The 25,978-nt window shown below is 43.6% G+C and overlaps 2 protein-coding genes across 10 annotated transcripts in view; one reads left to right on the top strand and one right to left on the bottom strand.

Moving 5' to 3' along the window:
• DNM1L (dynamin 1 like) overlaps positions 1 to 11,565 on the top strand; it is an 88,190-nt gene extending 76,625 nt beyond the window's left edge. For 8 of the 9 annotated variants that reach the window (XM_078767441.1, XM_078767431.1, XM_078767426.1 and 5 more), the window contains 4 exons: positions 6,161 to 6,319; positions 6,432 to 6,541; positions 6,713 to 6,872; positions 6,994 to 8,350. In XM_078767441.1, the coding sequence (XP_078623567.1) occupies positions 6,161 to 6,319; positions 6,432 to 6,541; positions 6,713 to 6,872; positions 6,994 to 7,050 (486 nt within the window). In that variant the 3' untranslated portion in view covers positions 7,051 to 8,350. Of the gene's footprint in view, positions 1 to 6,160; positions 6,320 to 6,431; positions 6,542 to 6,712; positions 6,873 to 6,993 lie in introns of all 9 variants that reach the window. The other variant, XM_078767462.1, reaches the window with a different exon arrangement.
• YARS2 (tyrosyl-tRNA synthetase 2) overlaps positions 11,451 to 25,978 on the bottom strand; it is a 26,533-nt gene continuing 12,005 nt past the window's right edge. The window contains exons 4-5 of the mRNA XM_068134373.2: positions 16,084 to 16,254; positions 11,451 to 12,192 (exon numbers count right to left, since the gene is read on the bottom strand). Coding sequence (XP_067990474.1) covers positions 12,033 to 12,192; positions 16,084 to 16,254 — 331 coding nt within the window. The 3' untranslated portion in view covers positions 11,451 to 12,032. The remainder of the gene's footprint in view (positions 12,193 to 16,083; positions 16,255 to 25,978) is intronic.

The following is a 25,978-nucleotide window of genomic DNA, read 5'->3' as shown; positions in this document are numbered from 1 at the left end:
TTGTGGTGGGAGGAGACCTGAATGGACATGTGGGAAGGAGTATGGATGGTTTTGAGGGAGTTCATGGGGGTTACAGATATGGTGTGAGAAATGGAGAAGGTGAAAGGATTTTGGAGTTTGCTGATGGAGCTGATTTGTTGATTTGTAATACTCAGTTCCAGAAAGAGGATAATAAGCTTGTTACATACACGTCAGGTGGGTCGACGACAACCGTTGACTACCTGATGGTGCGTAGGTGAGATAGGGGGCACCTCCGGGACACAAAGGTGATCCCGGGGAGGAGGCTGTTTCACAGCACCACTTGGTTGTCTGCGACATAAGGGTGAAAGGTGCGAGGAGAGCTCGGCGGGTGAAGTACCAACCAAGAATGAAGGTATGAAGGTGTGGAGGTTGAAAGAGGTGACAGTAAGGGAGGCATTAAAAGAGAGGCGGAGTAGGGTAGAGGATGATGTGGTTGAGCTTGAAAGTGGTTGGATGTCAATGAAAGCTAGTCTGTTGGGAGCCGTTGGTGAAGTATGTGGATGGACAAAAGGACCACCGAGCCACTCGGAAACATGGTGGTGGGATGATGAAGTTGGAAAGAGGATTGACGAGAAGAGGAAGAAGTTCAAGGAGTGGCAGAAGGCGAAGGGTACGGGAGCAGAAACAGCAGAGCATGAAAGTTATAAGGCAGCCAGGAAGGCTGCAAAGAAAGAGGTAGCAAAGGCGCAGGAGGCATGGAGGAAAATGTTCGGAGAACGCTTGGATTCGGAAGAGGGTCAGAAAGCAGTATTCAGGATTGCAAAGCACATAGCGAAAGAGAGGTGTGATGTGATGGGGGTGAGTTGCTTGAAGGATGAAGTGGGACAAATCGTTGTCGACCCAGATGGAATTAAAGGAAGATGGAAAAGATATATGGAAATGCTGTTGAATACAGAGAATGAATGGGATGGCAACATAGAGAGTAACCCAGTTTTAGGACCGGCAGAGAAGATAACTGAGAAGGAAGTCGAGGAAGCGATAAAAGCAATGAAGAGTGGAAAAGCGGGAGGGCCGACGGGAGTTGTGCGAGATATGTTGAAGGCAGCAGGAAGTTGGGGTGTGAAGAGAATGACAGAGATCTGTAATCTGGTGGTGAAAGAAGGCCGCATTCCAGTGGATTGGGATCTGAGTACCCTCGTCCCTCTATACAAGGGGAAAGGTGACCCTCTGGAGTGTGGCTCGTACCGAGCGATAAAGTTATTGGAGCATGGAATGAAGGTATTGGAAAGGGTGTTGGAGAGGAGGATAAGGAAGAAAGTGAAGATCGACGAAATGCAGTTTGGATTTATGCCAGGAAGAGGAACGACAGATGCGCTTTTCATTGTGAGGCAGTTGCAGGAGAAGTACATGGAGAAGAGGAAGAAGTTGTTTTTTGGGTTTGTTGATCTGGAGAAAGCATTCGATAGGGTTCCACGCAAAGTATTGACATGGGCATTGAGGAAGTTAGGAGTGGAGTAATGGTTGATCAGAGTAGTGATGGCAATGTACAAAAGAGCGCGCACAGCTGTAAGGACGAAGGATTGGAACAGTGGTGAGTTTGAGGTGAAGGTGGGAGTGCATCAGGGGTCAGTACTTAGTCCACTACTATTTGTAGCTGTGATGGAGGTGCTGGCTCAGAACGTAAAGGAGGGTTTACCGTGGGAGTTGTTGTATGCAGATGATCTGGTGTTGATTGCGGAAAGTATGGATGGACTGAAGGAAAAGATGAACAAGTGGAAGGAATGTATGGAGACAAAAGGTCTGAAGGTGAATATCGGAAAGACAAAGGTGATGGCAAGTGGTAAAGCATGTGGTGAGGTGGAAAGAACTGGGAAGTGGCCGTGTGCTGTGTGCAGGAAGGGTGTCGGAGTGAACTCCATTCAATGTACAATGTGCGCTGAGTGGGTTCATCAAAAATGTAGTGGTCTGAGAGGGTCATTTACCAGTGTGGCAGCTACATTCAAATGTAAGGTGTGCACAGAGGGAGCTGCAGATGGAGGAAATGTTGAGTTGGATCTTGGAGACGGCGTGAAGCTGGAAGGTGTGAAAACATTTTGCTACCTCGGAGACATGCTGAATGGAGAAGGTGGATCAGACTCGGCAACGGTTGCTCGAGTGCGATGTGCATGGAAGAAGTTTCGGGAACTGAGTGGCGTGCTGATGAGTGTGTCGCTGAAGCTGAAGGGAAAGGTGTATGCTGCATGTGTGAGAAGTGTTATGATTTATGGGAGCGAGACATGGGTAATGAACGTAGAGCAGCAACGAAGGCTGGAAAGGGTGGAAATGCGAATGGTTCGATGGATGTGCGGAGTATCGTTGAGAGAGAGGAAGACAAATGATGAATTGCGAAAGGTGATGGGAATATTGCCTGTGATTGATGCTGTGAAGAGGAACAGGTTGAGATGGTTTGGTCATGTGTTGAGGAAGGATGAAAGTGACTGGTTGAGAAGAGTGATGGAAATTAATGTAGAAGGAAGTAGAGGACGGGGAAGACCGAGAAAGACTTGGCTAAAGATTGTGGAAGAAGAAATACGGGCAAGGGGGTTAACAAGGAGAGATGCAGAAAATAGGGCAAAATGGAGAAGATTGTCATGGGGACCGCAAGGCTAACCCCCGCTCTAGCAGGGAAAATGGCCTTAAAATGCATGTTGTTGTTGTTGTTGTATTGTCACTGCATGGCAAGCGATTCCTGTCCAAACCTTGGCAAATCTCGTGAACTGTATGCCTCAATGTGTACGTGCTCTCCTGAATGCTCGTGGGGGTTACACGAAGTACTGAACTGTAATTTTACTGTCCGTTATCCCAGTCGTAATTTAACTTTTGTTTTTGTTAAAAAAAATTTGGCTAATGTGCAAAATAAAGAGATACTTCTGGAAAACGTACAGAAGTTTAGCACAGTACTGTCCATGAATTGAGTTCGATATCAGTTTACATCACTTTCAAGGATCAATTTATTTGTTTCAAAATGTCAAATGTGGTTTTTGTTTCTTTTAAAGGTCACATCAACAAAATCTAGAATAGTTTCAACATAATTCCAATGAACTTTTGGTTCTCAGACATCTTGAAAAGTAAGTTCACCCCCACAAAAAAAATAATCCATATTAAATGCCAAGTCTGTATATGAGCTGTAAATTGCCTCGTCTTGCCTGCCTGAAATCAGAATAGCTGTGCTGTAAATCCGGTCTGTTTTCATTTTCCCATCTTTGAATTCGCAGCTGTTTATATAATTTTATGCACAGCAGCATAGGCCCGAAGGGCAGGGCAACTTTAACGATTCGTGTTTTGAAATGTCACCTTATAATGAATGGATTTCTCGGGATGATGGAGATCCACATCTCGTCAGGTGTGAACTATGTGAAGTGTTAAATTGATTTTTATTTTTAAACCATGAGTCGTTATAGAAATGTCAATAAGAGTAAATGGCCTTGGAAGGTCTGGCCAGGGAAAGTGTTAAAAATTGTATGCAATATGTCATTACATTTAGATGAGAAACTAAAGGCCTTGAAATTGTAAGTGTGCTCACGTTGTGCTTGTGTCCAAAATCCACTTTTGATTGTTCCAGTATATCCTTGAAAATGGTTAATTTTACTCTGGAAGGGGAAGAAAGCTCTCTAAAACGATTATTTTACTTTGGAGGAGGATATATACATGCCACCCCCTCCAGCAGCTCAAATTTGATTATTTTCTGGCTGTGTGAATCTTCTTAAGGATTTGCGTATAATTATCATTTTGTGTTTTGTGTTTGGGCTAAGCCTGGTGCCTGGTGTTGGGCTGGTTTTGGGCTAGCGGCTAGGGTACCAGCTTAGGATCCTAGGATCCTGGGTTCGAATCCCGGTCGATCGCTGAATTAACGCCAGGGGGGTTGACTCAGCCTGTCATCCTTCCGAGGTCGGCTAATTGAGTACCAGTTCACTGGTAATTCCCTGTTTGTCGTAAAAGGCGACAAAAAGGTTTGGCGGCAGGAAGGGCATCCGGCCGTAAAACATTGCTTCAAAAAGGGGACCAACAAAAACAACAACAACCACGGTGCCCGAAAAAGGCCAACCCCCGCTTTGCGGGGAAAAATGGCCTCTAAAGGTGGGTTTTTTGTTTTTTAAATCATTTTGTGTTTTGTGTAAGATTAATTTCATGAAAAACGTTACAATTTTCTTTAATCAGCTGTACGTATCCATAGTATTTTGCAAATAAAGAATAACATTGCGTTTTATATGCACATGCGCATGACGTTCAAGGTCGTAAGGGCAGATTATGGTTTATTATCATGCCCGACCGCAACTTCACCTCCAAACTGGTGCACAGTAGGGGAGAGGCAATGCACCTCTCTGCCATATAGCCCAGATCGGTGGAGTGTTGCAGTGATGGTTGTCCTTCTGGAAGTTTCTCCCATGTCCACACAGGATCTCTGGAGCTCAGCCAGTGACCATCGGGTTCTTGGTCACCTCTATTACCAAGGCCCTTCTCCCACGATTGCTCAGTTTGGCCGGGCGGCCAGCTCTCGGAAGAGTCCTGGTTGTTCCAAACTTCTTCCATTTAAGAATTATGGAGGCCACTGTGCTCTTGGGAACCTTCAATGCAGCAGAATTTTTTTTGTAAAGCTTCCCCAGATCTGTGCCTCGACACAATCCTGTCTCTGAGCTTTGCAGGCAGTTCCTTCGACCTCATGGCTTGGTTTTTGCTCTGATATGCATTGTCAGCTGTGAGACCTTATATAGACAGGTGTGCGCCTTTCCAAATCATGTCCATTCAATTGAATTTACCACAGGTGGACTCCAATCAAGGTGTAGAAACATCTCAAAGATGATCAAGAGAAATGGGAGGCACCTGAGCTAAATTTCACGTGTCAAAGCAAAGGGTATGAATACTTATGTCAATGTGATATTTCAGTTTTTTCTTTTTAATAAATTTGCAAAACATTCTAAAATCCTGTTTTCTCTTTGTCATTATGGGGTATTGAGTGTAGATTGATGAGGGAAAAAATGAATGTAAACGATTTCAGCATAAGGCTGCAACAAAACAAAATATGAAAAAAGTGAAGGGGTCTGAATACTTTCTGAATGCACTGTATGTGGATACCAAAATATATTTTTTATTTCAACAATTTTCTGGAACAAATGCTGCAATATTTGAAAAAAGTGCAAGGCTGCCAATATTTTTGGCCACGACTGTAAGGTTACTTATTGTTTGGCCCTCCTATATTTCTCGGAAACTAGTGATTGGAAAAATTCAATGGGGTACTCAATGGGGAACAAAAGCATGATAATGATGTCATCTGTGAAGTGGGATACCAGCCCTAAATATTTTTTATTGAATGCCTTGTCCTAAAAATCGAAAATTGCATGCACATGATCAATGACCCATTTGTATTGAAATATAAAATTTATGACCATGGATCACATGGTTTGGCAGCCATATTCGATTTAACCTAAAACCATCAAAAAAACATCTCCCAAACCACCAAAGTGATCGACTCAAAACTTTACGTTTGTTATTGATTAGGCATTGCAATTAAAAGGTGATCATGAAAACGTCATCGGTCACATGGTGTGGCAGCCATATTGGATTGAAGGAAAATATTCAATAATGTCATCTTTAAAACTTCTTGCTCTATTGATGCAAAACTTTGCAAATGTGATCTAACACTATTACTGCTTTTTGATATTTTTTGAGATTGATATTTAAAAAAATCCATTCTCCGAAACCTCTTCACCAGTCGATATTAAATCTGTCGTGTCTGGTAAAAATGTGATACTTGAAAACAGCTGAAGGGATTTAAATCAAACTTGTTTATTTTTAGGACAGTGAACGAGGGCATCTACTTGTTGTCACGGGCAGGGACTATGTGGAGGCATATTGGCGACAGTCACATTGCTCCAGTTCCTGATTGTAGTTCTGCCTTTTACTGCCCATAGGTTTTCTTTATTGTCGTCTGCCTTGCTCATGGAATAGTAAAAACCACCTGCTCTACAGATGATTAATAATGCCCGTGGATTAAGAACTCTGGTGTTCTACACAGTCAAAAGTAACATTTGTTTGGTCCCGTATTTTTGGGTTGGTATTTTATTTCTTCACGGCGAGCCGTGTTCCATGCACCATACAAAGCTGGAATTAAATAATGGTGCTGCTTCCCTTTTCAGTTACCACCAATGTCTTCTCTCTTCAGAGCGGGCCGGACGGCATGGTAGATGGCATTGGAGGAATGGGGACATGGCGTAAAAAGGAACAGCTGCAAGATGGCTTGACGGGAATAGAGGATCGAGCACGTTTGCCGGGTGCAACCTACAGTCCACAAAAGGTTTCTGCTGTCAACCTTTTAGATGTGGTGAGCTCTTTGCCTTTTCGTTTTGCCTTGGCAAACTCCACAAGCCATGGGAGCTCAAGCATAACGGTTACCTGTCTCTCAGACTTGTGATCCCCCTGACCCTTGAACTCAGCCTGTTCCTGTGTCCCGGAAGCTGACGGCACGTGAGCAGAGAGATTGTGAGATTATTGAGCGTCTCATCAAATCGTATTTCCTCATTGTGCGCAAGAACATCCAGGATAGGTAGAAGGGGGGAAGGGGTGGGGGTGAGGATGACAACATAACTTTGAATGAGGATGGCATTGTATTGAGCAAATTGCTGACTTCCAGGATGCAGACAAAGGTTATTGATATGGTTTAATTGAGGTGAGGTTGCGGTTATACGATCGTTTATCGCAGCGTGCCCTTTCACAGCGTGCCGAAGTCTGTGATGCACTTTCTGGTAAATCACGTCAAGGATACGTTACAGAGTGAGCTTGTGGGTCAGCTGTACCGCCAACAACTGCTGGATGAGCTCCTCACCGAGTCTGAGGACATGGCTATACGACGCAAAGAAGCGACGGATATGATGCAGGTACGTACGCGTTCAGATCGGTTTCCACATCAAAACAGTTGGACTCTGATGTCAGTTGTTTTTTTTTGTTTCATATTTAATGCCCCATGCCTTGCCCTTGCACCCTTATTTCCTTCTGCAGGCTTTGCAAAAGGCAAGTCAGATAATCTCCGAGATACGCGAGACACATCTCTGGTGATGGATTTTCCTGTCCAATGGGCATAAACTACCCGATCCACCATACTTCTTGCACTTCATTTGTAGAAAATATGGAAAAAAAAAAAAATCATCTGCTTGAACTTTAGCAATACAGAAAATGTTCCTCATCTTCAGCTCTCCGGTGGTCTTGCTCCTGCCCAAAACTCGTGGCTCATTTATTTAATCTGCCATTTCATCACGACTTTCCTCTGCGGTCTCACCCTTTGACCTCTGTGCCTGCACTCGCCAACAGGATTCTCATTGGACTTCGATCTCGCGCGAACATTTCAGCCGTGTAAATTAGATGTGTGATGCAGTGACCGAAGGAATGGGCGATGGTTAGTTTTTGGTGGAGTCATGACATGCATGTAAATATTCCCTAAACTGTGTTATGGTGATTATGCATATTTGTATGTGGCGGTGCGTTGCCTTTGTCTGCTGATAGATTCTGACACGAGCCAGTTTGGGTCAATATGCAGTTTAGCATCGAATGAAGGATGTTTTGTCATTTTATTTTTGCTTCCATTCACAAGTTGCTACCAAATCAGAAAAATAACTTTCATTACTTGTTTGTTCAATTCAAACACTTGTGCACCGAACAGCGTCTCGCTCTTCCTGCTGCACGTCACAGCAGCCTCGGGTAAATTTTGATTAACCATTTGTATTTCTACAAATGATGTGCTCATGTAACAAACTCCGAATTTTAGATTCCAGTTGGTGCTTATGTTGAGAGGGACAGCTGCTGGTTCAACAGGTTGTGGGCCTTGGAAGCTGTTATCTTCTCCCAATCTCCAACATCTGACTCGTGCATTGACTGTACATTCAATTTACCGAGGGAAGTAAAGTTTTTCCTCTGAACCAAAAATGTGCTATTTCAGTGGCGGAAGTAAACTCGCCCCCTTGTCTTTTGTTCTTGTCCTTCAAAGAAAGTTTAAAACAGGAGCCATTTATTATAACAATTTGTACTTTGTAAATTTCAATGTAACTTGTCCTTCCTCTGCTAATCTTAGCCAAAATGAAGGCAAAAGTGTTCGTCCTAATTGAAGCTTATCAAATGTAACGTCACCTTATTTTTATGCCTCAGCCCCTGAAGGTGGCCGGAGGAATTATGTTTTCGGGTTGTCCGGCCGTATGGGCTAAACCTTGTTTTTCTCGGCAACCACATGTCCGATTGAGACAAAACTTTCAGGGTAAGAGTGAAACCCATGCAGAATGTTTTTATGATTATGACGTCATAGGTCATGTGTTATGGTAACAATCTTGGATTAAGCGCAAGCAATTAAAAAATTGTTTCTCACAAACCGCTGAATGGAAAAATTTGAAACTTGGCACATTCTCAAGTACTCCCAGTGGGGAACAAAAGCATGATATAGGTGAAGTGGTATACAAGCAAAAAATATTTACATCAAAGTCCTTATCCTAAAAATCTGAAATTGCATGCACATGATCAATGACCCATTTGTATTGAAATATGAAATTTATGACCGTAGGTCACATGGTTTAGCAGCCATATTGGATACAACCTGAAACCTTAAAAAAACCTTCTCCCAAACCACCAAATTGATCGAATTGAAACCTTGTGCGTCATTGACTCGGCATGGAGATTAAAAGATGATTACGAAAACATCATTGGTCACATGGTGTGGCAGCCATATTTGAATGAAAGAAAAGCTTAAATAATTATATCTCTGGAACTGCTTACTCTATTGATGCAAAATTTTACAAATATCATTTAACACCATTGTTGCATATAGTTTGAAAATGATGTCATATGTCATGTGATTTGGCAGCCATCTTGGATAGAAAAACGAACTTTATCCGGTCAACACGAAATTTCCCAAACGTGAACCCCTACCCATACATATGCAGAGTGGACATTTTTAAAGGTCATATATCATGTGTGGCAGCCATATTAGCTTGAAAGCAAATATTTTTTAAAATCCCTTCTCTGAAACCGCATCACTGATCGATGTGAAACCTGTCATGGCTGGTGAAAATGTGATACTTTGAAACAGCTGAAGGGATTTAAATCAAACTTGTTCATTTTTGGGACTGGACGATAGCATCTACCCATTGTGGGACGAAGCGGAGGCATATTGGCGACAGTCGCATTGCTCTAGTTAGATATACAGTCACATGAAAAAGTAAGTACACCCCATGTAAAGTTTTGACTTTTTCAACATACAGCTATTTGATCTTCATTTCAACAATATTGATAGGTTAAGGTGATAAAATATAACAAATATCATGAAACATTTACGTTTTGTAGTCCATTGTATAATTTAAATAAACATAAATGCAAATTTTGCATGTGGAAAAAGTAAGTACACCCCTACAATGCCTACATTTATCACTACTTCAAATACCTAAAATTAGAATCAGGTGCACCAGCTCAGGTGCAAATGATTAGAACATCGTTGGAGAGGATCTTGGACGAACCTGTCTTATTTAAACCTCAGACACTTAGTTTGGTTTGCTCTTTGTTGTTGAAGTGTGTGGCGTCACCATGCCGAGATCAAAAGAGCCTTCAGAAAGAAGGTTGTAGATGCCGACGAGTCTGGGAAGGGATTTAAAAAGATCTCCAAACAATTTGAAATCAATCATTCGACTGTCTCGAAGATCATCTGCAAGTGGAGAAGATTCCAAACAACTGACAACTTGTTCAGGCCAGGCTGCCCCAGCAGGTTCAGCCCGAGAGCAGACTGCAAGATGCTGAAAGAAGTCTCTTAAGAACCCCAGAATGTCATCACGGGACCTACAGGTAGCTCTTGCCGCTGTTGATGTCAAAGTGCACGAGTCTACGATTAGAAAGGCTGCATAAATTTGATCTACATGGGGAGGTGTGCCAGGAGGAAACCTTTGCTGTCCAGAAAGAACATCAGGGCAAGACTAAAGTTTGCCAATGAACACCTAGGCAAAGACCAGCACTTCTGGAACAATGTGCTCTGGACAGATGAGTCAACGGTAGAGCTATTTGGCCACAGTACCATAAGACATGTTTGGCAAAAACCAAAGACAGCATTTGACCACAAGAACCTGATACCAACTGTAAAGCATGGTGGTGGAAATATTATGGTTTGGGGCAGCTTTGCTGCATCAGGGCCTGGGCAGCTGACCATCATAGAATCCACTATGAATTCTTCATTGTACCAGAAGGTGCTTGAGGATAATGTGAGGCCATCTGTCGGAAAGCTGAAGCTCAACCGAGGGTGGACCTTGCAACATGACAATGACCCTAAACATACCAGTAAATCCACCAAGGAATGGCTGAAAAGAAAGAAATGGAGGGTTCTGGAATGGCCAAGTCAAAGCCCGGATCTAAATCCTATCGAGATGATGTGGGGGGATTTGAAATGAGCTGTGCATGCAAGAAACCCCTCAAACATCGCACAGCTGAAAGAATTCTGCATGGAGGAGTGGGCAAAAATTTCTCCAAGTCGATGTCAGAGACTGGTAGACAGATATAAGAAACGCCTACTTGAGGTTGTTTCTGCCAAAGGGGGCAATACCACCTATTCGAGCGAAGGGTGTACTTACTTTTTCCACATGTGAAATTTGCATTTATGTTTATTTAAATTATACAATGGACTACAAAATGTAAATGTTTCATGATATTTGTTATATTATATCACCTTTATCTATCAATATTGTTGAAATTAAGATCAAATAGCTGTGTTGAAAAAGTCAAAACTTTACATGGGGTGTACTTACTTTTTCACGTGACTATGTTTAAAGGCTGGACTTTTAGGATGGCGGAGGTACACATCGTCTGGTATAAGCTGTTTAGCGTGAGTTTGAACTTCGTCCAGCTATAAACTGCCATCCTGGTGTTTCACAGGCATGGTGATTTGTCAATGTATGTGTCCCTTGGATGGATCCTCATCTGAGTGCCCCATCTGCTGGATTTAATTGGATGTTAAAGATCCTATGGTGCCCATGAACAAATTCCAAATGTCAGGCTTGGTCAGACCAACCAAGTTTCCCATGGCCAACACATGAATGTGGAAATAATTGTGGCTGTTGAAGTTAAAAAGCTGGACTATCCCTATAATTATGTTGGTGTCGAGGGTCATAGATAAGCGGGAGAACGAGCCAAAGCAAATGTGATAAAAAAAAAGTGTGAACACATGAGTTGCAGATGAAGTGGGTTAAGGTAACAGGTATAGAAATGGGAGAGACCATAAGGTCCATGTGGGTAGCAGTGAATGACTTCATTTATCTTGTCGGTCTTGTGGAACAATTGGCTTTTTATTTTTGACAACGTTTAATATAAATTATGCTTGCTTTCACATTAACGCAATACTGTACTCTTACATATGCTTTGCAATGAACTTTCGTCAATTAGGTAGTGTGTGCCTGGTAAACTGTGAAGTGGTAATTGATGACAACAAACCACCAAACTTCAATTGATATAATTTATTAACAATGTATTCATTCATTCATAATTCTGCCACACTGATGTACAAAATGTATTTCTTTGTAAGTACAGCTTACCTTTACAAAGTTGCCATTTCAAGTTTCGTCTGGTTACTCAAACTATGGATTACGTGTGCGTATCTACACTGTTGTGCCCCTTGATGTTTAAAGTTGGTGTGAAGTTCTGGAAGGTATTTGTATGAAATGGGATTTCGGGTGTTGGGTGTCACTCACACTCCTTTTTTGATAACTGGCATGGTGAAGTACAAGTGAGTGTGGTAACATTGTGCGAGTCACTGCTTTTGGAACGTTAGGTTCCACGAATAGTTAACTTTTTATACAACCTGCTCGCATGAATCGCGACTTTTATACCCTGACCTCTTTCCGCATATGCAACATTTGAAGGCCCGGTGCCATTTTCCTTGAACATGGAAAACTTTAGGTTTCAGAGCATCCGTTCGCTTGAGTCTTTCTGCCTGAAGTAAGCAGGCTCCATTCTCGATGAATGCAGTGTACCTCCATGCTGTCTTCAATCCAGGTTAGTCCGTCACTCTTCAAATATTGCACTTACAGGCTCAGCCATTTGATTATGTAGTAGTTTTTCTTTCCAACACGAAGCAATGTTACGCCGTTTTGTAGCACGTGCCTCCCTCGGATCAGCAGCTGCGACGGGTTGTTTTGCCTTTCGTGGTTGATGGAAACAGCACCTGCTGTTATTAATTCAAATCTGTTGTGATGTGATGGGTTCAAACACAAAAAGACATTAAAAAAAAATGTTGATTTCAAATGAATGCACATATGATAAGCAGACTGTAAACAACAGCTTCCAACTTCCTGAAAATTAATTAATGCAGTTTGTAGATCAGATTTTGTGTGGTGGTGGGGCCTGTGCAGGTACACCTATTAGTCAGAGGAAAAATGCTGAAATGCTGTATCCATAAAAGGCAGGTAATTAAGATGTGGCCCAATATGGAGATATACAGTCACGTGAAAAAGTAAGTACATCCCATGTAAAGTTTTGACTTTTTCAACATTGTTGTAGTTTTGATCTTCATTTCAACAATATTGATAGATAAAGGTGATATAATATAACAAATATCAAATCATGAAACATTTACATTTTGTCGTCAATTGTATAATTTAAATAAACATAAATGCAAATTTCGCATGTGGAAAAAGTAAGTACACCCTTGGCTCTAATAGGTGGTATTTCCCCCTTTGGCAGAAACCTCAAGTAGGCGTTTCTTATAACTGTCTACCAGTCTCTGAAATCGACTGGGAGAAATTTTTCCCCACTCCTCCATGCAGAATTCTTTCAGCTGTGCAATGGTTGAGGGGTTTCTTGCATGCACAGCTCGTTTCAAATCCCCCCACAACATCTCGATGGGATTTAGATCCGGGCTTTGACTTGGCCATTCCAGAACCCTCCATTTCTTTCTTTTCAGCCATTCCTTGGTGCATTTACTGGTATGTTTAGGGTCATTGTCATGTTGCAAGGTCCACCTTCGGTTGAGCTTCAACTTTCCGACAGATGGCCTCATATTATCCTCAAGCACCCTCTGGTACAATGAAGAATTCATAGTGGATTCTATGCTGCCCCAAACCATAATATTTCCACCACCATGCTTTTCAGTTGGTATCAGGTTCTTGTGGTCAAATGCTGTCTTTGGTTTTCACCAAACATGTATTTTGGTACTGTGGCCAAATAGCTCTACCTTTGACTCATCTGGCCAGAGCGCATTGTTCCAGAAGTGCTGGTCTTTGCCTTGGTGTTCATTGGCAAACTTTAGTCTTGCCCTGATGTTCTTTCTGGACAGCAAAGGTTTCATCCTGGCACACCTCCCATGTAGATCAAATTTGTGCAGCCTCTTTCTCATGGTAGACTCATGCACTTTGACATCAACAGTGGCAAGAGCTACCTGTAAGTCTCGTGATGACTCTGGGGTTCTTAGAGACTTCTTTCAGCATCTTGCGATCTGCTCTCGGGCTGAACTTACTGGGGCCACCTGGCCGCCTGAACAAGTTGGTAGTTGTTGTCCCCTGTCACACCGCGGAGCGAAAGGGGGACGATGGTTTTCCCGTGCATGCGTGCGTAAGCGAAGGACCGAATTCTAATTTGGTGTGTGGGTGTATCCAGGCATAAGGAATAACACTGTTGAAAATTGGGTCGCCACGTCAAAATCCAAGATGGCCGCCACCATATATATATCTGAACCTTGTGAGCGAAATATCTTGAAAAATAAACTAACTACTAACTTCTAATCTGGTGTGTGGGTGTATCTATGCATAAGGGAGAACACTATTGAAAATTGAGTTGCCACGTCAAAATCCAAGATGGCCGCCTTGCGTCTTCCACTTTGTCAACTCGCATCACTTCAACGACGGGGGACCAAGACGTAACGCTTGTTTGGAATCTTCTCCACTTGTAGATGATCTTCCGGACAGTCGAATGATTGATTTCAAATTGTTTGGAGATCTTTTTAAATCCCTTCCCAGGCTCGTAGGCATCTATAACCTTCTTTCTGAAGGCCTCAGAGAGCTCTTTTGATCTCGGCATGGTGACGCCGCACACTTCAACAACAAAGAGCAAACCAAACTAAATGTCTGAAGTTTAAATAAGACAGGTTCCTCCAAGATCCTCTCTAACGATGTTCTAATCATTTGCACCTGAGCTGGTGCACCTGATTCTAATTTTAGGTATTTGAAGTAGTGATAAATGTGGGGGTGTACTTACTTTTTCCACATGCAAAATTTGCATTTATGTTTATTTAAATTATACAATGGACTACAAAATGTAAATGTTTCATGATATTTGTTATATTGTATCACCTTTATCTGTCAATATTGTTGAAATGAAGATCAAATAGCTGTATGTTGAAAAAGTCAAAACTTTACATGGGGTGTACTTACTTTTTCACGTGACTGTATAATGCACTTGTATGGGTTATGATTGCTTTTTCTGCAGCCCAATGTGTAGACGAGTGTCAGGAGTCTATTATGTACTAAACATTCGGCAATGTGGGGGCATTTGCAAAAGATGCATTCATAGTATTGGGAGTCTGCTTTTCCTTTTTCAAAAATGACATCAGGAAAGGAAGTGTGTGACGAACAATACTGAGCTTTGCTGGCACAAGACTTTATGGTTTTCTTGGGAGGAAGAGGGAGAACCTTGATTCCCCCTTGTATCTAAAAACTTGCATCCTGGTGTTTTGGATGTAGGTGAGGCATCAATGTGCACCATCCATCGGATGGACGCTGAGTTAAAGAACCCCTGTCAACACTGGGGATGATGATGGATGTTAAAAATCTTTTTTTTTTCTTTTTTTTTTGTGAAGCGTAGACAAGTTACTGCCGGAACCCTGGCAAGTAATCGATCTGGTCTTCTTGGATACCTCTTGACCACATTATGCTGCTTGCTATCTCAGTGTGGTCAGTGATTGGTTCAGCAGCTTACATTATAAACACATTCAAGTTCCCAGGTGCTTTGCTTGTCGCATGTGGTAAGAAGGGCAACCACAACAGCCAATTTTAAATCTCGACAAAAACATGCTATAAAACAGCCAATGAAAACTGATTTTCACCCCATGGCCCCCAATTAATTATAGGGTATGTTTGATGTCCCCTTTATGTGAAATTGGTATTCATTACAAAACGACGACCCCCTCCATTAATTTTGCAATTTCTTCGCAACCATTACATTACACATTACACCACGTCGTTTCATGACTTTTTTTTTCTCTTTTTTCTTTCGAGTCTTGCGCATATTTTTATACCAAATTTGTTATATATAGCACGATGCGCATGCCAAATTTGGTAGTGATCAAACATTATATAGCAGAGATCTTTGGGGGGGGGGGGCATTATGCCCCCTCACCCCCCAGTCTGAGCCTCTGAAAAAGCTCAGTTATTTAAGGGTTAAGCATCTGATTTAATGTACTTTGTGAGAATCCTAAATATACCAATTCATGTGGACCCTAATGCAGGACTCCTTCAATGAGCTAAAACGAAAGGATCGAGATTCAAACCCAGGCTGGACAGCTCAAAGGTGAGTGCACAGATCTCATGGCTATCTTCACAGCCCATGGTTAGCTGTTCGGGTAAAGAAAAAATTAAAACTATTTTTAGAACATTTCATATTGCCACTTAAATAACCTTCTGAAGCTCCAGGAAACTGCTTCATTTAAACCTTTTAAAATCTTTTTTCCATGAACAGATAATGTTGTTTTGGTACTGGCAGGATGACCTAGACGTAGAGGTACACGCACTCAGCTCCAAGCTGTCTTGCCTGGTTTTGAATCTCAGTCCAGCTATAAACTCGTCATCCAGGTTTCTCACAGACAGGTGATTCATCATCCCTCAGATGGACGTTAAACTGGGCACCCTGTCTGCTGGCATTAGTTGGTGGACATTAAAGATCCCACGGTGTCCTTCGGGAAGAGTCGGCAAGCTGTTGCCAGCACCCTGGGCCAATTATAAATTCCTGTCCTAATCTTAGTCGAATGTCAGGCCTGGCCAGCCAATTCATGAAAGATTAGGGCCAAGCTTCCCCCAGCCCAACCCTACAAAAATATGGGAATAATTGTGGCAGTTATACGAAAAAGACAATGGTGTTTCTCACCCTCGACGACCTTCCGGCACAGCGTTGACCCGATGGCAGGCTTCCAAAACGCTCATGCCCGGCTCCAGCAGGAATTCGTAAAAAGGAGCTCCTTGGAAAACCTCACGGAGCTCCTGATCCGACATGGCGTTCAGGGCTTCCAGGTCTCCCTTGTACAACATTCTGGTGCATCTGGGTGTAAATGCACAATTGAATCAGTGAAGTATAAAAAGGTGATATTCCATATTACCATGTGCAAATGCACCACGATCCTTTGCTGTTGTAACTATTGCTTTACCCTTTTGCATGCATGGCCCGAGACGTGCATCGAGGCAAGCTTCGGTAACATCGGGAATTCGAGATAAATCGCAACAAAGCGAGCATTTGCAATTGGTGAAAAGGAAGGCATTTATAAAAATAGAAATTTTTTGGAAACTGCTTAAATACCATGCGCAGGTGACAGGCGATAATGCCACTAAGTAGCATCGATGCATGAGCAGAGGGACGAGCGAGGAGTGTTTCAAGTGTTCTTTGACTGAGAGACCAGAGATAGATAGTTGAAGAGATGCCAATAGATGTTTGTACATTTACCATGTGCTTGCGATGCGAAAATCAAGGTTAGGCATTTTAGTCCATGGGCCCGGACCCGAAATTTCACTAATTGGTACCACCCGAGGTGGCAAGTTCTAGTAATGATTTTTGGAAAGGTGCATGTATGTGAGATACATGCTGATGTGATAGCAATTCTGGACTGGTAGCTTAGTGGTAGTTATCAGCTATTTTATACCCGCACCCTGTGAAAAGGCGTTCGACGGTTCGGATTGATTTAGTCCATGTGTGAAATTTTGGGTACGGGCCCATGGACTAATTGGGCATATTAATCAGAAAGTACTGAGACAACGTAGATCCCAAAATTATCACTTTATGTCTTATTTTAAACATACAATCTTCACATAGTGTAATTTTGGAATACAACAGCTACTATAATACACGTACGTGATTGTTATGGAAATTGTCACATAAACATGTCACAACATGAAAAGGTCACAACACATATTAATCAAACGGTTTTCTGAATCAAGGGAAAGAAAGTCCAGAGGCTGTACTGAGCTCATCTGCTGAGCCCATCTCAAGTACATGTATGCCACAATAGCTATAAACAGTACTAGTACTCAAATGTTATACAAAATGGTTGGAAATCACATACTAACAGAACTAACAGACTGTAGGCTATGTACCCGGTATGGTCAGGTAGTGCTTCACATAAAGATGAAATGACACAACACATTATCAAAATGTCTACATGTCTACATGTATTCTGAGGGTGTTTCCAGGGAAAGCACGTCCTGTGCTCTTCAGAATAATACTGAGTATGTCAATGTACCAAACTAGCGATATCATAGTCAGTCATCGAACTGCTCGTCTTCATCGGAGTCTCCGAGTTCGAAGGATTCTTCATCTTCCTGTTGTTTCTGGTTACTGCAGGTTTGTAGCTTGCACATGTCTGTGCATGACAGTCCATTGGTCAGGCATGTGCATTTTGGCAATTTGCAGGAACGCACACACTTGCAAGCTAAGAGTTCCAAGACCACATCTGGTGCTGGTGGTGAACGCATCCAGTGGATGGCGAGCTTGCCATCTTCATCCACTGTCCATCCATGCTCGGTAGGGTTTGGCACCGCTGGGCGAGCCTGCAGACAGCACTTCCATATTGCTGCCTGGTAGTTGGCTCGTAGGACGTGCATGAAGAGACAGTCTCTACATGGTGGCAACTGGCTGGACTCGACTCCTCCCCTCTTTGCGCAGAAGAGCTGGTAGCGCAGTTCGTTGACCTCACCAGTCCTAGCAGCTGCACTATACATGCGACAGATGAACTGCTGTACCTTCTCAAATAGTTCTGGGTTGACATCCCATGACTGACCAAGCTGTCTAAACGTCTCCTGGTAGTTACTGTCGTTCCTCACCAGCTTCAGTGCTATCAGCTTCCCACGGCCAGCGAATGCGCTCACAGTGTCACACCCTGTAAAGGCGTGTAGCCCAACCAGGCTGTCACACATGCTGTCTCCAATTGAGGTTGCCAGTTTGCTGATGTCGACAAACCGTGTGCGGTTCTGTGTGCCACATTTCTGGTAGAGGGGGCAGGGGATCTCCTTCTGGAAGGCTACACAGAGCACCATGACATCAGTGTCCTCAGCTGTGACTACGACTGCTTTTGAGCCAGCATTTGCAGCATGCAATGCATGCAGGAGCAGACGGGTATCCGCTTCTTCTTGTGTCGACTGCAGCTCTGACACTTCCACCCATTCATTTTCTGTTATCTTGTAGCATGTTTCCTCACAAGTCACATACAGTTCCTCGTCATGCAGCATCTCTTGGAACCTTGGGAGTTTCCACTGCTCCACCAGGAACTTGATGAGGCTGGTCTTGTTGCAGGCGCTACACAGGAACTTTCTCCATTGCTGGATGTTGTGCCCCCCTGCAAGGCTCTTGTACTGAAGGGCTGTGCTTGCACCACGGTTGAGCCTTTCAGCATCTTTGATCGAAGGCTGGCGGTAAACATCAAATACCACGTCAACCCTCTGACTCTGTCCACACTCATGCAGGACCCTAGACAAGGCCACCTCTGCTAGCTGTGCAAAGGTTTTGTTGTTTCCATTAATCTTTTGCACCAGACTCATCCCATCAATGATGCACGTCGAAGGTGTTGGGATAGTGTCTGCAGGAGATACATTCTTCTCAAGCTCCCTGGCAACTGCGGCCTTGTTCGTCTTTCGTAGGGATCCATCAGCATTTGCCAGTGCCCACGGTAACGGACCTAGTGGGTGGGCCAGGACATCCTTCATGTTCACCTTTCTGCTCTCAGCGACAAGGATCATATGGCTGAACAGTTTTCGATCTGCCTTCAGAACAACATCTTGTGCTTTCTTTCCACGGGATGTCTTTGTGGTGACATTGGCGAATGTCTTCAGGCTTTGCTTGGACATCTTGTCGTGGAATTTGACAGATGGTTGATCCTCATCTAACCTTGTCTTCTTGAATGTCTGGTACGCTTCTTCTCCTATTTCAAGCGCCTTCAGAAGGTCCCTGGCCACGTCGGGTGGAGCCATGGTGCCAGTGGACAGACCAATCAGGTCAGTGTTGTCAGGGAACATTGGATTCAGCCAGTTGTTTTCCATGAGATCTATGAGGGACTTGACAGCAGTTTCGTCTTTCCTGATCCTTGGAGCATGTATATCTGGATGAGACAGTTTGGAACTGCCCTGACCTATCATGTCCCTCAGTGCTCTCAGATACATGGTCCTGTACTCAGCTGTCAGGTAGTACTTGCTCACAGCCCCTGGTTTCAAGCTGAACCCCTTTGTCCCTCCTGCCGTCTGGGTGTCTTTGTTAACTGTCTCTTCGGTCGTTTGGTCGACAGGGATTCTTCCGAAGGGGTTGTTGGGACCGAGTTGAACTGAGAATCCCCCTCGCATGAACTCAGCATACACGTCTGGGTGTGTGGTGGGCAGCTGGGACATCTGGGCATAGTAGTATGGGAGGTAGCATGCATAATTCAGCCTGTCATATGCGAAGCACCATGGGATCATTGCACGAATTGATGCCAGGTGTAGCACCCAGTCTCCCTCTCTTGATGCTCGAATGAGACCCAGCAAGATCTCGACAATGTCCAGATACGACATCCAGAATGCTGAGAGGCTGCCGTTTCCACCTCTGAGGAACTCGAGGTATATTCCAAACAGTTCCATGATGCGTGCGCATGAGCGGTCACCGAGGACCTGCTTCAGGGATGCCTGTGAGATATCTTTGCAGAGGCTGTCAATGATCCTCAGTGTCTCATCCATGTGGACCACATCGTTGGCGTGAGTGGCTTCCAGCCACGAGAGGAAACCCTTCCAGGCCAGTCGAGTGAGTGCCTCATAGACATTCTTGTGTAGGTGGACTGCCCTGTTGTACTTGCGGCCATCCATGACACCATTAATGGAACCTTCTGCGATCACACCAGACTCGATGCAGAGATCTCGCAATCCAGCATCTTGAAATCGCTTCCCTATTATTCCCATCAGTGTGCAGATGGTGTGGAATACTCCGAGCCTGGTGATAATGGTGTTTTGGAACTTGTCAGGGTGTTTCCATATAATCTCCACAGCCTTTGCATACAGTGCCTGGTCAAAGACACAGACAATCTTTGTCAGGTCCAAGGAGTGCATGATGTTCAGTGACTGGTTTAGCACTTCATTGACAGTCGACATTTGTGTCGCTTGAGCATTAATGGTAGGCAGGTAGCCTACATTGTCTGGAATGACTGTCACGTCATCTCGAGTCCGGATGTTGAAGCCTGTCCAGCTGCTGATTGATTGCTCTTCTTGTTGCGACATGCGTGCCATGACCCAGACAAGATTCTTCTCTTTGGCGAGCTGAGTCTCAGCTGCAGTGTCAGCATCTGCACTTTTGCTCTGTGGTGGTCCCACTCGTTGTCCAGCGTTGTATGCTGGTAGCATTGGTGGTGGTGCATCAATACTTCTCTGCTTTGTTTTTCCTACAGTCAGCATGGTTCTGGTGGACACTGGGGTGATTGGCTTTGCTTGTACGGCAATCCCATTCACTCTGTGAGATGTTCCTTCTCCACTGGTGGTCTCTTCCAGACGGTCGATATTATCCCAGGCTAAGGTTGTGAATATGCCAGGATGGATGTTACCTGGGAGGGCAACATCACTCCCTGATAGCGAGAGCTTTTGGAGACACAGAGCAGTGTCGATCTCTTCCATCTGAGAATAGGACACACTATGGCCGAGTCGGTTGAGGATGTGTATCAACTCTACATTCCCGGTCAGTGACTTGATAGCGAATGGCAGAACGATGTGCTTCGGGGGCTTTATCAGTCCACGTGTTACAGCATATACCATGTCATAGCCGAGTGAACACAGAAGCCGCTGGACTCTTTGAGATGCATGATCAGGGTCATTGGAACCTGTAAGTAGATAGCACAGGAAGACCATGACCGACTCTGGAATGGTAGTGTCCTCTGCTTCTGGTTTGACTTCCGGTGGCCAGGCTTGAGGGGCATCTTGGTTCTTGATGTCGGCTCTCATTTTCAGGGCTGCTTTGGAGACCACATCTTCAGCATGGAGGCCTTTCTGAGTATGCAGCTCTGCTTGTAGCGATTGGTATTGTTTGGCAAGTTCGTATATGGACAGGTTGTCTGGAAACAGGAGGAGTTTCCCTTTTCCCTCAGAGAAGATGTGCAGGGAGTCTGCAAACTCGCTTTCCAGTTTCCGTCGTATGTGTTTCTTGGTTGATTCCCTTACATGGGCAATACCAAGAGAGTTCATTGAAGCCACCAGTCTAGAAGAGAGATCAGTCATTGTCATCACTTGAGGATTGCCAAAAAGCTCCCTTCTGATGAACAGGAACAGCTCATTGTAGGCCTGATCCACAGCAGCGCCATACTGAGCTTCAGCATCATCATCTTGGCTTGCATCCTGTCCACTGCGAACCTCTCTTTTGGTATAGAACCGATAGCACGACCTATGATAGTGACCTTCTGCAGCTACCAGGTCTCTGCTGACTATGGCAAGGATTCTGCTGTCCATTTTCTCCATGGCTACATTCCTGATTGTGGCGTCAGCTCGCAGTTCTCGACATTGTATGAGGATTTCTCTCGTCTTCTGTCCTTTAGCATACTTGGTGTCTTTCTGGCAGAAAATGCACTCTGCCTCATAAGTCCTTGATGTGCTTGCACATTGTCTAGCTGCTCTCTGTGATCCTGTGTCTTGAGCAGGTTCACTGGCACTGGCACATTTGAGGATGCCATCAAGATGTCTTTTCATGGTGAAGAGACTGCGACATTTTCTGTGGTACTGGATTGTTGGAATCTGTCCACCAGGAAGGTTCGTAGCTAGTTTCAAAATTGCTGCATGTTTTCTGATCTGGGCTGCCCTCAGCAATGTTCTCCATGAGTCAATGTCTTGTAGTGAAACCAGCTTGTCTGTATTGTCATTGGAACAGTGGATGATGCACTCCACTCGTGGCCGCTTTAGTGGCAGGCTGCTTGCTCCGTCAGAGGCCATGTTCAGTCAGTTTTCACCTGCAACATAGAATTATCAATCCACATTACTATGTTGCACAAATTAGTAGTCTGCCAGTCCTTAATTATATTTAATTACACTTAATTAGACTGGTGAAACCAGTGGACTGATATCTGAAAGCAAATCAAGCATTCATGACTGGACTTATTCTAACCAGGCTGCAAATGTATATCACCACTGATGAGGGGAAATCAGCACTTTACATATCTGTCATATATTTTCTGCTTAACTAAATAGACATAATTATTGCAGAGCCTCTTGTTCTTGCCTCACCTACCAGGAAGTATCCACCAGTGGCCAAGTATACGGAATACGGAAGAAAACTGGACACTGCCAGCATCCAACATATATTTTGTTCTTAACTAAGACACTAAAACTGAAGAAAAAGTTAGTTTCCACACATGAATAAATACAAGAATATGTATTATATAGTATAACATACATGTCTTTATTACAAACATCCATTTGCTAAGATATTTAAGCATGTTACATTGTCTATTCAGCTAAAAAAATGATTTGGAAGATGATACTAGTAACAACAGCGCGGAGTTGCGGTATCGCGATTAATGCAAAAACAGCTTTCCTGCAAGAAAAATGAAAAAGCTACCCATTTGGAATTGCTATCACATATTATTTTACTTATATGGGTGTAACAAATAAATTGGCACCATGGAACTTTTGCCACCTCGGGTGGTACCGATATCTGGTCTGGCCCATGGACTATTTGGTTGTGTACGTGTGTGTGGCGTGCGTATGTGTGGCGTGCATGTTTGCATTTTTAAATTTCATTTTCTCGGCAACCGTTGGTCCGATTGACACAAATCTTTTACCACAGGAGTGCCTCCACTGGTACAATTTTCTATTCATAATTATGAGGTCATAGGTCACGTGGTATGGACACCATCTTCAAAAAATGTTACACCTCCATATCTCTGTAACCACTCAATGGAAAAAAATTGAAACAGTTAATTGTCAAGTACTCCCCATGGGGAATAAGATATGTTACTCATGATGTCATCGGTGCCTTCATTATGACGTCATATGTCAACAGGTACAACGGTTGATCTAATGAGTATGAATAAAAAAATTCTCTGCAACTATTACTCCGATGGACACGAAATTTTGACCATAGGAGCGCCTCCTCCAGTATAATTTTAAAATGATAATTAATGACGTCATAGGTCACGTGGTACAGGTACTATCTTGGAAAAATCGAAAAACGTTGCTCCTCTCTCCAAAACCGCTGCATGGAAAAAATTGAAACATGACTCATTGTAAAGAACTCCGCATGGGGAATAAGTGCTGTTAACGATGATGTCATTGGTGCCTTAATTATGACATCATTTGACGGACAATGCTTTGTCTGATCAGTTTGAAATTTCTTCAGTGTGATCTACGCAACAATTATTTTAGAGAAAAAAATTTATGATGCCATCACTCACGTGGTCTGGTAACCATATTATAATAAAAACCACATTTAGAGGCCATTTTTCCCCGCAATGCGGGGGTTGGCCTTTTTCGGGGACCGTGGTTGTTGTTGTTTTTCGGTCCCCTTTTTGAAGCAATGTTTTACGGCCGGATGCCCTTCCTGCCGCCAACCCTTTTTGTCGCCTTTTACGACAAGCAGGGAATTACCAGTGAACTGGTACTCAATTAGCCGACCTCGGAAGGATGACAGGCTGAGTCAACCCCCTGGCGTTAATTCAGCGATCGACCGGGATTCGAACCCAGGATCCTAAGCTGGCACCCTAGCCGCTAGCCCAACACCTGGATCAAAGAAAAAAAAACCCTTCAAAAACAGAAGAGTTGGCTCATACCAAGTTGATTGTGCAGGGTAAGTATTCCATGAATACCATCTACTTTGATATAGAATCCCTTAAAAGGCTCACAACCCCCAATACATTGTGTTAATTGGGTACTTGTGATCTGTCTATTCTGTCCTTTTTGATATCGACAAGATCTGTCCTTTTTCCAAATACAGTATAATGTCAGAATTCCAAATTCAAATCTCCAAATTAGGTATCTTACAACAACCATGTGGCAGCGTCACGTACAGGGGCACCTCGGTGGACTGGGCTTGCAATCCAACTGCTCGGACCCTTGAGTGGAGAGATCAGATTACCAATTGTATCCAAAGAAGTATGAAAGGCTAAACCAAGTAGATGCCGTTACGAGCGAGTATTGGAATTTGAAACGGACCATTGCCAATGGGGGAGATGGCAATTCCACCTGCAACGTTGAGGTTTTTTCCTGCAGGCTTAACACAGATTGCAAGAAAATAGGCCACATTTTCACACAGAGAAATAAAGTGGGCTTTCCACTGGTTCAGCATAGGGCTGGCAGGATAGCTAGTAGGTATGCTTACTCACCTGAGCTGTGTAGCCTTGGTTTCAATGGTGACCCATGCAGCTATAAACTCACCATGGTGTTTGCCATGTAGAGCAATATATCAATGTTTGTGCCATACAGTTGAAGAATGCAAAGCCAGAGGACCCTCCTGCCAGCAATGGTTGGTGGACGTTAAAGGCCTTTCACAAAAAGTAGGCAAGTTATCGCTTTGCATCCTGAACAAATTCCCGATTACTGTCGTCTTAAGTCGAATGTGAAGATTCCTTAAAAAAGACATGCTTTAAACTTTCCCCAGCTGATCTCACAAGTTGGGAATAAATGCGGCCGTTAAGACGTTTCCATGGGTTGATCATGCAGGACCCGTGGAAGAGGTTCCAACTTTATCCTGGATGGCTTTTCAGCATCACCTGGTGCAGACATCTCAGGAGAAAAAGTTTTCTAATACTTCCTCGGTGACGACTTTCAGTGAAACTGCTTGGATTCCCAAGTGCTGAGAACAACTCAACATTCGTAGGCAAAGGATCAAAGACAATACCAAGCTTTCTGGACATTTGGCACTTAAGGAAGGCGCGCACAAAATGTAGGCCACATCAAGTGGGATTCAGTGATCCTTCATGCCCAGGTTGTAGAAAGTCACTGCATAGTCCATACCTTTTTGTTGAAAATAGCCACTAACCTGGGATCTTTTTGCCATTCAAACATTCCAACCTATGACGGTGTATGACATCTCATAACTACACACCTCTTCCCAATCGCATGTGGTTTTGTTGGTTTCTCATTAATTTATACTACACAATATGGGAATCAAATATAAATAAATTTCAGTCTTCGACCAATATTGCGCAATGTCACCCTCGAGAAATTGCTGATCTTAACGATTGAGCTCACAACCTGAGGACATTATATTGTCCACAATTATACGGCACAGCTTCAATACTATACTTCCTTCATCGGTGTTACATCTTCAATGTTATGAAGAAATTGTAATGAGCAAAAAGGAATGCTTGAGCCTTTTAACTACAATTCACTATTAGCTCAACTGGAATTTAGTCCGGTGAGCTTATGTAATCGAGCAGTGTCCATGGGACAGCCAGTGAGTCTAAACACTTCAGTCATTATCGCTTGAACCAAACATGATTTTCATGAAACTTGGCCACAAGATTCATATATGATGCCTAACGAGGGTGTATTGAATGAATGAATGATCGTTTTAAGGCCATTTTCCCCACTAGAGCGGGGGTTAGCCTTGCGGGCCCCATGACAATCATGGTTCCCTTTTTGAGGCAATGTTTTTATGGCTGGATGCCCTTCCTGACACCAACCCTTAGTCGCCTCTTACGATGCGCAGGGAAACGGTGTACCTATTCTAAACCGGGGTATACACCGGGATACGGTGTATTGACCGCATCAAAATCTGCACTCATTAAGGGGGTCTACAGGGGTGGATGGGGGTGGAGGGGTTCTGACCCCGCAAAAGAGGT

This window comes from Myxine glutinosa, chromosome 1, assembly GCF_964187855.1.
Source record: "Myxine glutinosa chromosome 1, kmMyxGlut1.1, whole genome shotgun sequence".
NCBI lineage: Eukaryota > Metazoa > Chordata > Myxini > Myxiniformes > Myxinidae > Myxine > Myxine glutinosa.
This window is presented reverse-complemented; position numbering and strand designations above follow the sequence as displayed.